General features: G+C 49.0%; 2 protein-coding genes across 3 annotated transcripts; both read right to left on the reverse strand.

Moving 5' to 3' along the window:
- Nucleotides 1-278: 278 nt before the first annotated feature.
- Nucleotides 279-1,885, reverse strand: LOC123144139 (haloacid dehalogenase-like hydrolase domain-containing protein 3). 2 transcript variants are annotated; one of them, XM_044563176.1, is made up of 3 exons: nt 1,257-1,885; nt 896-1,102; nt 279-810 (listed from the first exon to the last, which is right to left on the reverse strand). In XM_044563176.1, the coding sequence occupies exons 1-3, from the start codon at nt 1,512-1,514 to the stop codon at nt 484-486; spliced, it is 792 nt and encodes a 263-aa protein (XP_044419111.1). In that variant the 5' UTR covers nt 1,515-1,885; the 3' UTR covers nt 279-483. The 2 variants fall into 2 exon arrangements, with proteins under 2 accessions (XP_044419111.1, XP_044419110.1); XM_044563175.1 differs by having other exon boundaries at nt 1,246-1,885.
- Nucleotides 1,886-2,004: 119 nt separating this feature from the next.
- LOC123144138 (choline-phosphate cytidylyltransferase 2) lies at nt 2,005-6,224 on the reverse strand. The gene is made up of 8 exons (XM_044563174.1): nt 5,884-6,224; nt 4,316-4,429; nt 4,116-4,211; nt 3,878-3,920; nt 3,610-3,765; nt 3,405-3,485; nt 2,504-2,602; nt 2,005-2,411 (listed from the first exon to the last, which is right to left on the reverse strand). Exons 1-8 carry the CDS (start codon nt 6,117-6,119, stop codon nt 2,262-2,264), a joined length of 975 nt encoding a protein of 324 aa, XP_044419109.1. The 5' UTR covers nt 6,120-6,224; the 3' UTR covers nt 2,005-2,261.
- Between the last annotated feature and the right edge of the window lie 7,383 nt (nt 6,225-13,607).

Raw genomic sequence — 13,607 nt, forward strand, 5'->3', positions numbered from 1 at the left:
GGGGGGGTTCCCAAGTGAGATACACATAGGCATGCGAGAGAGACAAGGACGGCGGTATGTGCGGGGATGGGGAACTGCGAGGCACGCAGGGGAGATGAGGGGTGGCGAGGTGAGGGGGACACACGCTAGTTGACGCCTTTTTTTTTCAGAAACACAGTAAGACACATACGCTCACACATATATACATACACTTAACCTTATGAACGGACGACATCCTACCCCTATGAGCACCTCCGAGAGACCGAGGCAGCGGGACTTAAAATTGAAAGGTCCGCCAATTTCTGCACCGATCATGGCATCACGCATCAATTGTGAATAAGTTGCTTTACTTGCGCTCTTGCTTACATCACAACAGTTGGTAATCTCATCAACGAATGCTGTATCATATCCAAGAGACAGTTCTTGTGTCCCCTGGATTTCATACACTTGCAGCAATGGTCACTCGTGCCCCAACTATGCACCCTATTTTTTTCAGAATAATCACTACTCCGCCCAGGCGTTGTTGGTTCCTCCATGCGCGGCAGGGGGGTCCCGGGTGAGCCACTCCCGGGCAGAGACGAGGTCAGGGAGCACCACCGCGCCGGACCGCCGCCACCTCTCGGCGTCGGCGGTCCCGAACCTGTCCAGCAGCAGCGCGTGCATCCCGACGGCCCGGGCCGGCGCGTAGTCCTTGCTCATGCTGTCGCCGATGTGCAGCGCCTCCTCCGGCGCCACGCCCCCCGCCGCCTCCAGCGCCATCTCGTAGATCCTCCGGTCGGGCTTCTCGACGCCGGCGACGCCCGAGAACACCCCGAAGTCCCACTCGGACCCCTGCACACATCAACCAGAAACGAAACTGAGCAATGTATGGCTTCCGGCAGCGCGAGCGAGACGGCGGTCGAGGGCGGCTGCCGACCTGGTTCAGCCCCAGCGCGGGCAGCACGACGTCCCTGTAGCGGCAGTCCGCGTTGGTGACGACCCCGGCCATGATCCCCTCGCCGCGCAGCCACCGGAGGAAGGGCCGCGCGTCGGGGAACACCGAGTACGGGGCGGGGGAGCCGAAGGCGGCGTAGATTTGCCCGAAGATCCGCTCAAATGTGGCATCGTCGTACTCGTGTCCTGCCTGCAGCACACCAACAACCAAGAGAAAAAGGCCGAAAGAGCATCAGATTAGAGCAGTTGCACATTCTACACGCATGAGATTGTACCCCCGTTGACGCTTCGGAGTTTCTTGGAGAAACGAACAGGGCACGGCGGAGCACCGACCTTCACCTTACCCTGAGGAAGGAGTCCCTGACGCACGTCCTCCACCAGCGATGGTCGGGCATCCCGGAGGCGTGGCCGAAGCAGGGGTGCTTGGCCGCCATGTCGGCGTAGGCGGCCTTGAAGGCCTGGTGCATGCGCGCGTAGCCGGGGCACGGCAGCCCGGCGGACCTGGCCGCCGTGCAGTAGTAGTCGCCGAGCTGCCCTCTGTAGGCGATTAGCGTCCCCGTCACGTCCACGGTCACCAGCCGCAGCCTCGACAGCAGCGACATGGCAGCCGGCGACGCACGGAGGCATAGAAGAAGAGGATCGGATGGTTTCTTGGGTCGACTTATAACCACCAGTGCCTTGTTCTGCGGGGCAAAACGGGAGCAAGGAAGACGCTACCACCTCTGTGGAAGCAACCATGGATCCATGGCTCTCCGGCTTGATGGAGTTAACCCACTCCCGGGAGGAAAGATCACGGCCAACTCTTTGGATCAATCCAAGCAGCAGGGATTTAAAAGGGAGCGACTCGAGCCTCCTTGCTTCACAAGAAAACTCATTTACTAGGAGCCAAGTTTTCTGTCTCCTCCCAAAGTTGGAACGGTGAAGACGCCACAGCGAGGCGCAGGGAATCCAAATAACATTCTTTTTTTTTTAACGGAATCCAACATTTGTAGAGTAAGCCATTGATTCAAAGGATGAGTCGTTTATCACTTCCTCAAAGTTTGATGTCAAAAATGGAAAATAAACAAGTATAGTTACAGAATGGAACAGGACTTCTTAATAAGAACTTGAATTGAAATCGATATCCTCCAAATAAACAGTGTTATGCCTCACAGTAGAACTATTACAAGAGCGTACGCTACTGCCTAGAAAACCATCAAGTACAGCTACAAACACAGCACGCAGATCTACCTTGACAGTGAAGCTCACAATCAAAGGGACAGATACATGGTGAAGGATTGCGGTTGATGAAGATCGTAACATGCATTGCATGCCCGTATTATACTTTGACGTAAAATTTTACAGTGGCGCTATTCTTTCACGTATTTGGCATCTTTGGCAACTTCATCGTCTTCTTCTTCAAAGTCGTCAAAGTCGTCACTGTCGTATTGTAGAAGGCTGAAGTCCCTAGACTGCGCCTCCTTCAGCCTTTCCTGGATTCTTTCCTTGATGGCAGTTCCCTGGGAAGTAGTTTAGGTTTAGGCATATATGGGCACGGACCTCCTATTGGAGGAGAGCAGCAGTAAACTATTAACAGGCCAAGGTAACTAACCATTGAATGGCAACCTTCCTCGAATTTCTCTAGAAAACCAACAACCCAGCGATCTGCGTTTTCAACCCACTCTTCCTGGAGTTTTGCCACTGTACTCCACTGCAAATATCAACATGCTTCTCTCAGAATGTATGAACAGGTAAACTTGAGAAGGCTAAGTTCATCGATCCAAATTATCAGATGAAGAGATGAACATGGAAACCGGAAGTAGGAGAAGGTGAAGTGTTTTCATTTTGCAGTGCTATACTGGATATATACAGAGTACAACTAATGTACGGAGTATCAGATATGATAAAAATAATACTTACGCATCAGATATCGAATTCTTGACCACCACAAGATTAGTTGAACTAGATAAATGCAAAGATTTGTGTAAAATACATATAAAACTGAAGTAACAGCCATGTACCACTGTCAATTTATCATCATTGTAACCTTTAGAATACACATGGTGTGAGACATGGCTGAAGCTAATGTTTTTAGCTTTGCATGAAAAGCTATGGACTTGCCCAATCACAGCTGTGCAATCTTCTACGCATTAAAGCATAATTTCATAGAAGTGCTATCAAGTCCAAAACGCATCAAAGTATGTGTTGGGAATCCTCCGCTAAACAACTGAAGTCAACCAAAAATCCAAAACTACTTTGATAAACTTCAAAACGTTAATCTAGCCAAGAGTTCCGGACATGCGGGTCAACTATATCCAATCAAATGTCATAAGGCTAACACACAACAAGTAGGTTAATTAGTCACAAAATAGTAAAGAAACATGAGGCACTCATCCCTGCACCAGACAACCAATGGATACAGAGCGAAGCTAACATTGCCTAGTTAACAGTTAATCAATTATAAAAATTAGTTATACTTCAACATAAACTAAGATGAAGCTGAATACAAGTACCTTCTCCCCTACTTTTTCTTGGTGCTGCTTCACTTTGTCACGCAGGGTTTTCAATCCCATATTAACTCTTAGTCGTTTTTCCTGATAATAAGATATATATAAGGGCTCAGCTAGCCAGCATAATGCAGTGGTACTGTAGTACAATCCAACAACAGGACTTTGTATAAGTAAAGTTTTGCTAAAGCATCATGTTGATATTGCATACCTTGACATAGCTGACACCAAGATCATTTCTGCTGTACCCCCTGGCCAGATTGCGCATAACATACTCATTATAATCTTTAACAATCCTCATTATAATGTCTGAGGTTGATATTCCTTCTGTGCGCTTGGTCTCCTTAAATTTACCAAGCTTTTTTACCTGATAAAACAAGATGATGTTAGTCACAGAAATCAAAAGTAAAATTGGTGTCTGTTAACACAATTTATTTGAGATTATATTTGAATAGCTCAATTTGAAACTTAAGACTCACAAATTCATAGACATCATTACTAGCTCCACTAGCATCATGATACCTGTGTAGATTCAAATACGAAAGATAGAATATAGATGAGTTAAGAGATTTAAAAGTTTAGATCATTCAGTGTGTAGAATATCAAGCCATCAGAAACACAGAAACATTTTCTGTGGTCCTCACAAAAAAAAGAATGAATATAAGAAATATTTACTGCATCACAGAAATAACAAGGTCTTTCGAACTGAATGCTTACGGCAGAGAATCATGTGCAACAAAATCGATGTTATGCTTGTTCAAGAACTCTTCTGTTACTACCCACGGAGCGTCAGGAATGACTTCATCAACCCACCTTGGAATATAAAATAGTAAATCATATTAGCATGCTATTTTTTTGAAGAAATGTACAATGATCATGGATTATATTGGATGAAGTAAAGAATGATACACAATTACTTGCAATGGCGAAGTGATTCATATCTCTCGTCCTCTGTCATGACAGTTCTTCCTTTGTATTGATGTGTCAACTCATCATTGCAGCACCCGACAAGAAGATATGCATTAGGGAATCTACAGTTCAACAGACAGTTCAGTGTCAGAACATTTTCTCGCATTTAACAGCCCCAGTAAGTTAATTTGTGTAGAATGCTCAGGATAATCATTAAGAATGTAAAACCAGTCCGCAGTTAATGCATTTAATCTACGGTACCAATAGTAGAACGGAACCTTAGGCATACTACTAGATAAAAAAAACTGTCCAGCAAGATTACTAGTATGACATTTGCAGATTAAACCACAGCTTCATACTTAAGAAACAGAGCATGCCTGCAAGTGCAAGATTCCCTATAGAAGGTGTCACAGAAAATCAGGTATTTCCCCATAAGCTAACACAAAATGATAGTTTACCCTCTGTGTGCATGCCATGAGTATACTAACATCACATCATGTACAAACTGAGATTTTGAGGAAAAAGATGCTGCATATATGTGGGAGTTTTTTGTTGTTGGCGGAATTGTAGAAAAAAGGGTCACCGTTGGCACACATGACTTCCCATTAGTGTTTTCAAATGCAGAATTCTCAATAGTTATACATAAAATATCCACTAATGGAAAATGGATGTTGTGATGGGCGAAATGAAGAGGGTAAAAAAAAGAATACAAAATGAACAGAGGGCGCATAAAAAATTATATACTAATTTGAACAGACTTATTTCACTAGGAAAGGTAGGACTGGCATCTGAACAGAACACAAGAAACCAAACTCCATTTCATTGCCGACTTAAAAGAAGTGGAAGATGCCAAGCACCATAAAGGGAAAGTTGTCTGAGAGGAACAATATCAGAGTCCAAACCCTACAGACAACTACACCAGTCCATGTCAATGGAGAATGATTATTGTGGAGCAGGATTATTGTACATGATGCGAAAAATAAAAAGGAAAAAAAGAGGTGGGCAAATAAAGCCAAATCACACTGCATTATACGGGGGGATCTACCAAATAGGTGCCCTCCCACTGAATGATCCATTCCATGGCAAGCAATACGAGAGTCTCGAGTCACATCACGTTAGGTAAAACATACCAATACAGCTAAATCTTGTCCCCAACATGATAGAAGCACAAATGGAGCCCCATTTTCCACCAAGCCATACATCTATTGCCCAAAAAAACAGGGGCACAGACAAACCGAGTCCTCATCAAGCAACTTAGTATCCACAATAAGCGCATGCCTTCCAAACCTAATCACAAGAATGGTCCACTAAATCAGACGTTGGACATAACAACAAGTTGAGGCCGTTCCTGAACTGGTAATCGCGAAGAAGTTCAAATAGGAACGGACTGCGATCAAACAACTTCCTCGCGCAATCCCGCGCTAGAGCCAACCGGTGATCCTAATTAGGCGCGATCCGCGCCGCAGCCAACCATGATAAACGGTGTCAGACCCCAATTTCTGTCAGAAACGCAAGGGGGCAGATCGAACCGAAATAGCCGAGGGGGGAAAGAGGATGGGGGAGAGGGATTTCTCACGATTTCTTGGCCTGCTCGAGCGAGCGCGCGTGGCCGAAGTGGAAGAGGTCGTAGATGCCGTCGGCGTATACCCGGATCGGCCTGTCCGTGATCCCCTCGCCGGCGCCGCCGCCATTGCTCGTGGACCTGTCCGCAACCTCGACGTCCCCCTCGGCCTCCTTCCAGTCCTCCTCCTCCTCCTGGGAGGACTGCGGCACCTGCGCCTGCCTCGCCGCCTCGGCCTTCGCGTCGGCCATGCGAAGAGGGAGTCGAGAAGGTTCGGGTAGGGGGGGAGCGAGCGACGGGAAGGGAAAGAGGACGGGGGCGTGGTGGAAAGGTCGAAGCCTCGAGGCCGAGGAGACGGTACACATGCGGAGGGGGTGCGCATGACGTGACGTAGTTTTCGGGCTCGCCCCGTCTCACTGTCAAGTGGGTCCGAGTGTTTGACGGTGACTGGTTGGACCACGTCAGGTTCTCCGGCGAAGGAAATGGCGACACGTCGCACGTTGATGAGACAACGACGGGTGAATTTGCTGCCTATCAGAAATATACTTTGTTGTACGTACTATATAATAGATTAAAGATTAAAGACAATTATATTGGGACAGAGTGAGTATATATATAATAATAATGCCTCTATAATAGTACACTATTATTTCATTTTCGTGTTGAAAAATCATTTTGAAATGAAATGACCAAAATGGTACTCCTTACTCTTTTTTATTATAAAAAATAGAAAAGTTCATGCAAAGAGAAAAAAGATGTATTGCACATGGTATTCCTAAGTGTACCTCAGATGGTTGGTTATTCCCGAGTGTTTCTCATATTGTTAGATTCTTTATTATAGTGGAATCAGTGCAAATTCCCCTCCTTAAATGATTTTAGTGTTGATGACAATGCAATTTACGGATAAACCGTGTGCTTGAGCTAAGCAGGCATATTCAATGGTGGCACAAGACGGTTGGGTTCCTCTTTGTAAGGAAAAGATCGAAGACGAAATTTCCGACGCTTTTATTTTTTTGGTTGTAGGAAATCCATACTTTTAAGAGGGGCCCGAGTTAGAAGGTATGAATGAAATTAAACACGTACACAAAACATATATTGCACCCACAATTTCTTCCCACCAATTTCGAGGAGAGTATCCATTTACGTCTGTTTTCTGAAAATGCACATCCGATAATATTGTAGCCAGCACCACTCCCCTTAGGGAGTAGTACTTCTAGCACATATGGCCGGTAGTACCACGTACTAAAGCGGTAGTGCCGCCCCCCTGTGTGGAGCGACACTATCACTCCAAGTGTTGGACCTACTACCGCTTAGGGGCTTTTCTGCAGTTTCCTAAGGGGATGATGTAGTAACGCTTGTAGAAGTAGTACTACCGCTCAGTGCAAATTCTGCATAACGGTTGGATTTGGTGAGCTATATAAGGAGGAGCTTCTTCCTCCTTTCACCAACCTCTTTCTCCTCTCTCTCCTTCATTTGTTGCCTAAAACGAAATCTTGCCCGATCTCCCTCCATGGCCACTCAAGTTTGTTGATCTTCTAGGATTTAAGGAAGATAATTGATGACTCACAAGTGTAGCGGATTGCAACAGTAGTAATTGTAAAGGGAGTAACAGTGAGGGAATTCATATGCATGGAAGTAGATAGTGGGTTTTGTTGAGATGAAATTCATTATGCAATAGTCATATCATAGAGCAACAACCAACTATCTCAAATTCATCAATATATATGTAGTCATTTATTCCGTATGTAGTTGTACGTGCTTGCAATAAGAACTTGCACAACATATTTTGTCCTACCCTCTAGTTTCAACGGGATCCCAATGAAAATTAAGGGTAATTAATACCCTCCTTTTAACAGAGAAACGAATCAAAGCATTAACAATAAATGAATACATGTAATCCTCAAGGTAAAGCCATCCCTGTTGATATCCAAATTATTGTCACCTTGGGCTCTCGAGTTTAGAACATTAACAGGTGCATACGACTTGCAGGTATGATCCAAAACACAAATATATTCACGAAAACATAAGGAGTTCATATCTGAAATCATGTCACTCGGGCCCTAGTGATAAACATTAAGCATAGTAAAGTCATAACATCAAGCCCCATCAAATTTGACGTCTATTATACAAGAATTCTCACCCAATTCCCATGTACCTCCATGGGAACTACTCAGACATGGATGGAAATAATGATATTGTTGTTGGAGAAGGTTTTGGGATGATGACGACGACAAATCCCCCTCTCCGAAGCCCAAAACAGACTCCAAATTGGATATTTGGAGGAAGAACATAGGTGGCGGTGGCTCTGTATTGTGAAATATGTCGCGTTTTTTGGGATATATGGGATTTATAGGCGAAAGAATCAGCGTAAGACAATGCATGAGGGGCCTGACGACCCACAAGTATAGGGGATCACAACAGTCTTCTGTAGGAGATATGCCCTAGAGACAATAATAACAATTATTATTTATCTTCAAGTTCATAATTATGGATTATGTTTATATTCCATGTTACAACTACAATGGTCCTTGAGTCCATATATCCATAAAGTCTCAGAGGGAAACTCATATACAAGTGTGGAATAATAAACAGTAAAAAGTACTCCTAGTCGTGCCTCTAAGGCTAGCTCAAGTGTTGCACGATGGTCACATTTTCCTGATCATGAGCATAACTATGCCAACAATTTTGAAGGCACAATGTTAGAAGAACACCTGTGTTGAGTCGACCCAAAATGATGTTATGCTATGAGATACATTCGTCATGAGTTAATGGTATATAACAAAGAGAAAGTTAACATTTGCATAATCCTTAGACCATGAGAGTATCGAGTTCTTTCATGCTTTCCTCATGAACTTTGGGGTTTGTTAAACCTCATCCGTAACTATGTGGCTATTACGGCGGCTTACAGGTTCATGGAAAAGTGAAAGTGCATGTGTCACTTAAACTATATTGTCTCACAATACTTGCTCACCACACCGTTGCATGAGATCTAGGCACCACTATAGGTTTTATATGTTTATCTCATGTCTTGACAATATTGATCTCGGGGGACACTCATATGTGTGTGCTTGATGCATATTCAAGCATATCTCTTATCCATGCACACATATAGGGGGAGCTTCTATGATCAACCATTGTCGCATGGCTTCTTGTTTTAGATATATATTTGATGTCATGTTCTAACCATGTTGTCATCAATGCACCAAAAAGGGGAAGATTGAAAGTGCATGTGTCACTTAAATTATGTTTTGGTGTGATGACAATATGGTTAGTGGAACTAATATCAGTTGCTAAAGTTTATCTTAGGATATTGGTTCCAGGATTCTTCTTGATGGAGATGTGCGACCCCCTCCCCCCCAATTCAAAAAGATCAAAGCCGTGGTTTACTGGCGATTCGAATGTTTTTCTTTTTTGGTTTGTTTCGAGCTGTAGGAAAGACCGCACTATTAAGAGGGGTCTCTTGGATCTGTGTTGTGTGGGAATGTCATTGCCGAAACTTATACACCAGCGTACCCACTCCTACCACATATTTCGTAGTGTGCTTGCTGTGGTACTGTAGCCGCTTGTTGTGGTACTGTAGCACCCAAGATGCGATTCTATCCCAATCACGTGATGAACTCATGATTGGGGCATAACCGCATTTCAAGCGCATAACAAGGTGGACATCATTACAACATACCATGTACTGAATAGATGAGAATACAAGATAAAGGCTTACACTCGCCACAAGCTACAACATGAATACAACATTTCATCAATACATAGCAATCATCATACAAAAGAGCAGGAACTGACTACGGATGAAATCAAAGGAAAAGAAGAACGACATCCACGCTGCTAGTCCCAGGTTCCTGACCCGGGACCTATCCCTTGATCGAAGATGTCGGTGTACGAAAGTAGGGGCTCTCCTTTGTACCCCTTTACTTGTGCACGGGCAGTCAGAGCCGCGCCTGCGACCACACTTAACAGGGCAGAGGAGGGAAGCAGAAGTGCAAGGCTATCAGAGCAGCGCTCCAACCAAGGGCGCAGAAGACAGAGTGATTAGATGGGCTTTCCTCTGGCAAGACCCTTGCCGGGGCGGCCTACACAGCCCCGGCAAGAACCTTGCTGGGGCAGCTCGCCCAACGCCAACATCGCCGCCACCCTCGAGCCTGAGAGTTCCGACACCATCGACAGCATTGGAACCAAGGCTCGGGAAGTGCCTGCATGGTGGCATGCAGATCGTTGTGAAGACAAAGAGCCTATGAAGCCAAGATGAGAACCAGAAGGCAAGACAACCGCAAGGCTCCTTGCCGAGGATGCCCACGAGGCCCCGGCAAGGCTCCTTGCCGAAGACACCCGCAAGGCCCCGGCAAGGCTCTCGCCGAGGGCGCTCACAAGGCCCCAGCAAGACCCTTGCCGGGATATACGCAAGACCGCGGAAAGACCTTGCCGCCCCATCACCGCCCCAGCCCAGCGGCCGACCTACCGACTAAAGCAAGTACCCACGTGGCAATACGTGGCTCCTAATCCAACTAGTCAAGCACCTGCGTGGTGGCATGCAGATCTTCGTGAAGACCCTACCACCACGCCAGCTCAGCAGCCTGCCAGCCTACATGGCGCTGCATGCCTCGTTGGCCTGGACGCGTGCCGGAGCAAGGCGGAGCGGCGACGGACGGGACGGGCCTCGTTACTGCCCCCGATAAAGCAAGTGGACACCTAAGTAGCGCATTTAATGCGTTTTGTCTTGTAATGACAGGCGATAAGCTTGTATACTGTATACCTTTCCACCTCCTTGTGCCACTGTGGCAGCCCCTTTTGACTATAAAAGGAGGCCCGCGGCGTACTGAGGAAGGATTCGGATATCTTGGACGACGCACACACCATAGCTAGTTCAAGAGCTCAAGAACACTCGAATATACACCAAAGCAGGACTAGGGTATTACGCATCCTCGCGGCCCGAACCTGGGTAAACGATCCTCGTGCTGGCTTCTAGACCCGCTCTTTGCACAACCCCGTGCCCGCCAACCGTAGCAAAAGGGATCCCTGTGATCCCATAGGCGTCGTTTCCTACCGACATCTCTGGCGCGCAGTTGTGAAAATCTGGTCTGGTTGAGCCTGGCGGCTTCATCGAGGTCGTCGCTCCAAGGAAGAAGACGACCGAGCGAGCGGCATCATTTGCAGACACAGTGACTGTCCACGCGATGACAGAAAAGCTAAGTCACACAAAACTTTGAGTAATTCCTTTATATATCAGGTTATTTTCCTCGGAGATCTCGCTCTTTGTATGAGAAACCTGCACGCGATGGGGCCCTTCCGGTATTGGCAACGCCCTTGTTCTATTTCGAGTCCGCTCAACAGTTCGAGCAGCCGCGTCGAGAGCGGCAGGGTGGCCTTCCCGCTATTGGCAACACCCTTGTTCTGTTTCGAGTCCGCTCAACAGTTCAAGCGGTCGCGCTGAGAACGACGAGGTGGTTTGCCTGGCCGCAAGCGCACCCGGCCGGCTGTTGAGGATCCGTCCTCGAAACGCCGTGGCCTGGGTTTACGCGCCGGCAAGCCTATCCAGTTAAGCGTAGGGTGTACATACAAAGAAAGATCGAACAGGAAAATAACATGCATCGTTTCAAAGTACTGCAGAGTTATATTACACTAATGGTTGCTGCGGTTCTAACTAAAGATAAAAATTGTCTTGGTCATGAACCTGCAGCGGCGATGAGAAACGGGGTGCCTAGTCCCGGCGCTGGCCCTCTACCCTTCGAACTCCATCGACGCGGCTGATGATGGGCTTGATACGCTCCTCGAGCGCCGCGAGGTCCACACCCTCCGGCAAGCTCTCCAGCGCGGAGTCGAAGTCGATGTTGGGGTTCCAGTACGCCACCTTGGTGAGGACCTTGGTTAGGGCACCCCGGCAAAGCTTCCGAGCCTCATTGGCCAGAGAGGTCGCTCTGGTGGAGCGGAACTGCTCCAGGGCTCCAAGAACGCCCTCGAAGAACAGGGTTAGTTTGGCGTTGGGACTCATGTTCGGCTCTGGGGCGTACCTCACATTTGGCATCCCATGGCAGCCAGCTTCGTGGTGGTCCTGCCGGCGATGTCGGCGAGGCGGCCGACCCAACGGTTTATGCCCTCCGCGTACTCCTTGTGTTCGGCGGCGTCATTCCTCCACAGCTGCCTCTCCTCCTCCAGGTCCTTGGTCAGGGTCTCTTCCCAGGCCCTGACCTCCGAAAGCGTCCCCTCAAGACCCTCCAGCTTCAGCTTCAGGTCTTTGATGGAGTCGTTGGCCTTGGAGAGCAGCTCGGCCTTGCCGAGGACTGCGGCCTGCGCCTCCACCAAGGTGCCGTTGAGCGTGTCCTTCTCCTTCGCCAGCTCCAGGACCCGTTTCTTCAGGCCACCCCGCTCAACCTCCAGCTCCTTCACCTTGCCGGCATGGACCAGAGCTTGGGCATTGAGCGCCTCCCTGTGCCTCTACTCCAGCTCCTGGGTCCACTGCGTGATGAGCTTCTCGACCTCCTCATCCTTGCCGTGGAGTGTGGCGGCGAGCGCCTCCTCACGAGCGGCAAGGTCCTCCTCCTGGGAGTTCAGCTCGGCCTGGTGCTGATGTCGAGCAGCCTCGTCCTTGGCGGCCTGTTCCTTCGCCGCCTCTTGGGCTTTCTCGACATCGGCCTGCTTCAGGATGAGCTCCTGTTCGCGCTCAGCCAGCAGATCCTGGGCGACCTTCAGTTCCTCGTGGGCCTGGCGGAACCAGGCCTGCGTCTCGGCGACGCGCCCCTCAAGATCCGCCTCCGCCTTGTCCACTGCCGCCATCCTGGATTTTGCCTTGTCCACGCGGGCACAGTGAAGCGCCTGGAGCTTCTGGAAGTTGGTGCTCATGGCCCGAAGCAGCTGCTCCTCTTGGGAACCGCCGTCGCTGGCGCTCGGTTCATCAACAACCTGGAGCCCGACGGAGGCGAGCGCCTCGTCGTCGAACACCACCCCCTCGGTTGGCGCCCTGGTGCTTGCCGTTCCTGGGAGGTGGACGAACAGGTCGTCGCCCACCTTCAAGTACTTGCCCGAGCCAGAGGCAGCAGAGGAGGAAGGTTGGTCGTCAACCACCCCCTCCTCAGCAGCGGCCTTGCCGGCCTCTCCGGCAGGCCCCTTGCCAGCCTCCTCGGCAGCGGCCTTGCTGGCCTCCCCGGCAGGCTCCTTGGCGGCCTCTTCAGCGGCGGTCTTGGCGGCCTCCTCGGCGGCGATCTTGTCGGCCTCGGCCTCGGCGTCCCTGGCGACCTCCTCGATGACGGCGTCAATGTCTCCCGGTCCGCCGAGGAAGGGTCTGGATACCAAGAAGAGGGAATGAGACGGGGCCAAGGTCAAGGTTCAATAAGAAAAAGAAAGAGCAGGGACGGGAAACAAACGACTTACCCGCATCAGCTGGGAAGAAGTGGCACCCTCCCCACCAGCATTTGTTGCCGGGGCAGAATCCCCGGCACCCAAGTTCGCCTCCTCCTCCATATGCGTGGGCTCGGTGGTGGATGCCCTTGCCGGGGACGCCCCTCGGGGCGGCGTAGTCGAGAGGGGCGGCGTGTTGGGGGTGGCCCTCAGCGGCTCCTCCTGCCGCCGTTCTTCTCCTACAAACCCAGCGAGGTCAGCATCGAGGATTCACACCCCAATGTTCATCAGTGGAGGAGTGAGTGGTGAGCTTACGCTGGGGGCTGGAGCTGGGGCTGCGCCGGGGGCTGCTGTTCGGGCTGCTCTCCACCAACAACGGCGTACGCGAAGTACCCGCC

The sequence above is a fragment of the Triticum aestivum genome, chromosome 6D (assembly GCF_018294505.1).
Source record: "Triticum aestivum cultivar Chinese Spring chromosome 6D, IWGSC CS RefSeq v2.1, whole genome shotgun sequence".
NCBI lineage: Eukaryota > Viridiplantae > Streptophyta > Magnoliopsida > Poales > Poaceae > Triticum > Triticum aestivum.

Bases quoted from the DNA above. Each gene is read 5' to 3' on its own strand.
- LOC123144139 (XM_044563175.1), bottom strand. From the start codon at position 1,650: ATGGTTGCTTCCACAGAGGTGGTAGCGTCTTCCTTGCTCCCGTTTTGC. The intron at 1,103-1,245 runs GTCGGTGCTCCG...GGTGTGCTGCAG, and splicing joins TTCCTCAGGGTAAGGTGAAG to GCAGGACACGAGTACGACGA. The intron at 811-895 runs GTCGGCAGCCGC...TGATGTGTGCAG, and splicing joins CCGCGCTGGGGCTGAACCAG to GGGTCCGAGTGGGACTTCGG.
- LOC123144138 (XM_044563174.1), bottom strand. From the start codon at position 6,119: ATGGCCGACGCGAAGGCCGAGGCGGCGAGGCAGGCGCAGGTGCCGCAG. The intron at 2,603-3,404 runs GTACTTGTATTC...TGATATTTGCAG, and splicing joins AAGAAAAAGTAGGGGAGAAG to TGGAGTACAGTGGCAAAACT. The intron at 2,412-2,503 runs GTTAGTTACCTT...ACTACTTCCCAG, and splicing joins AGGAAGGTTGCCATTCAATG to GGAACTGCCATCAAGGAAAG.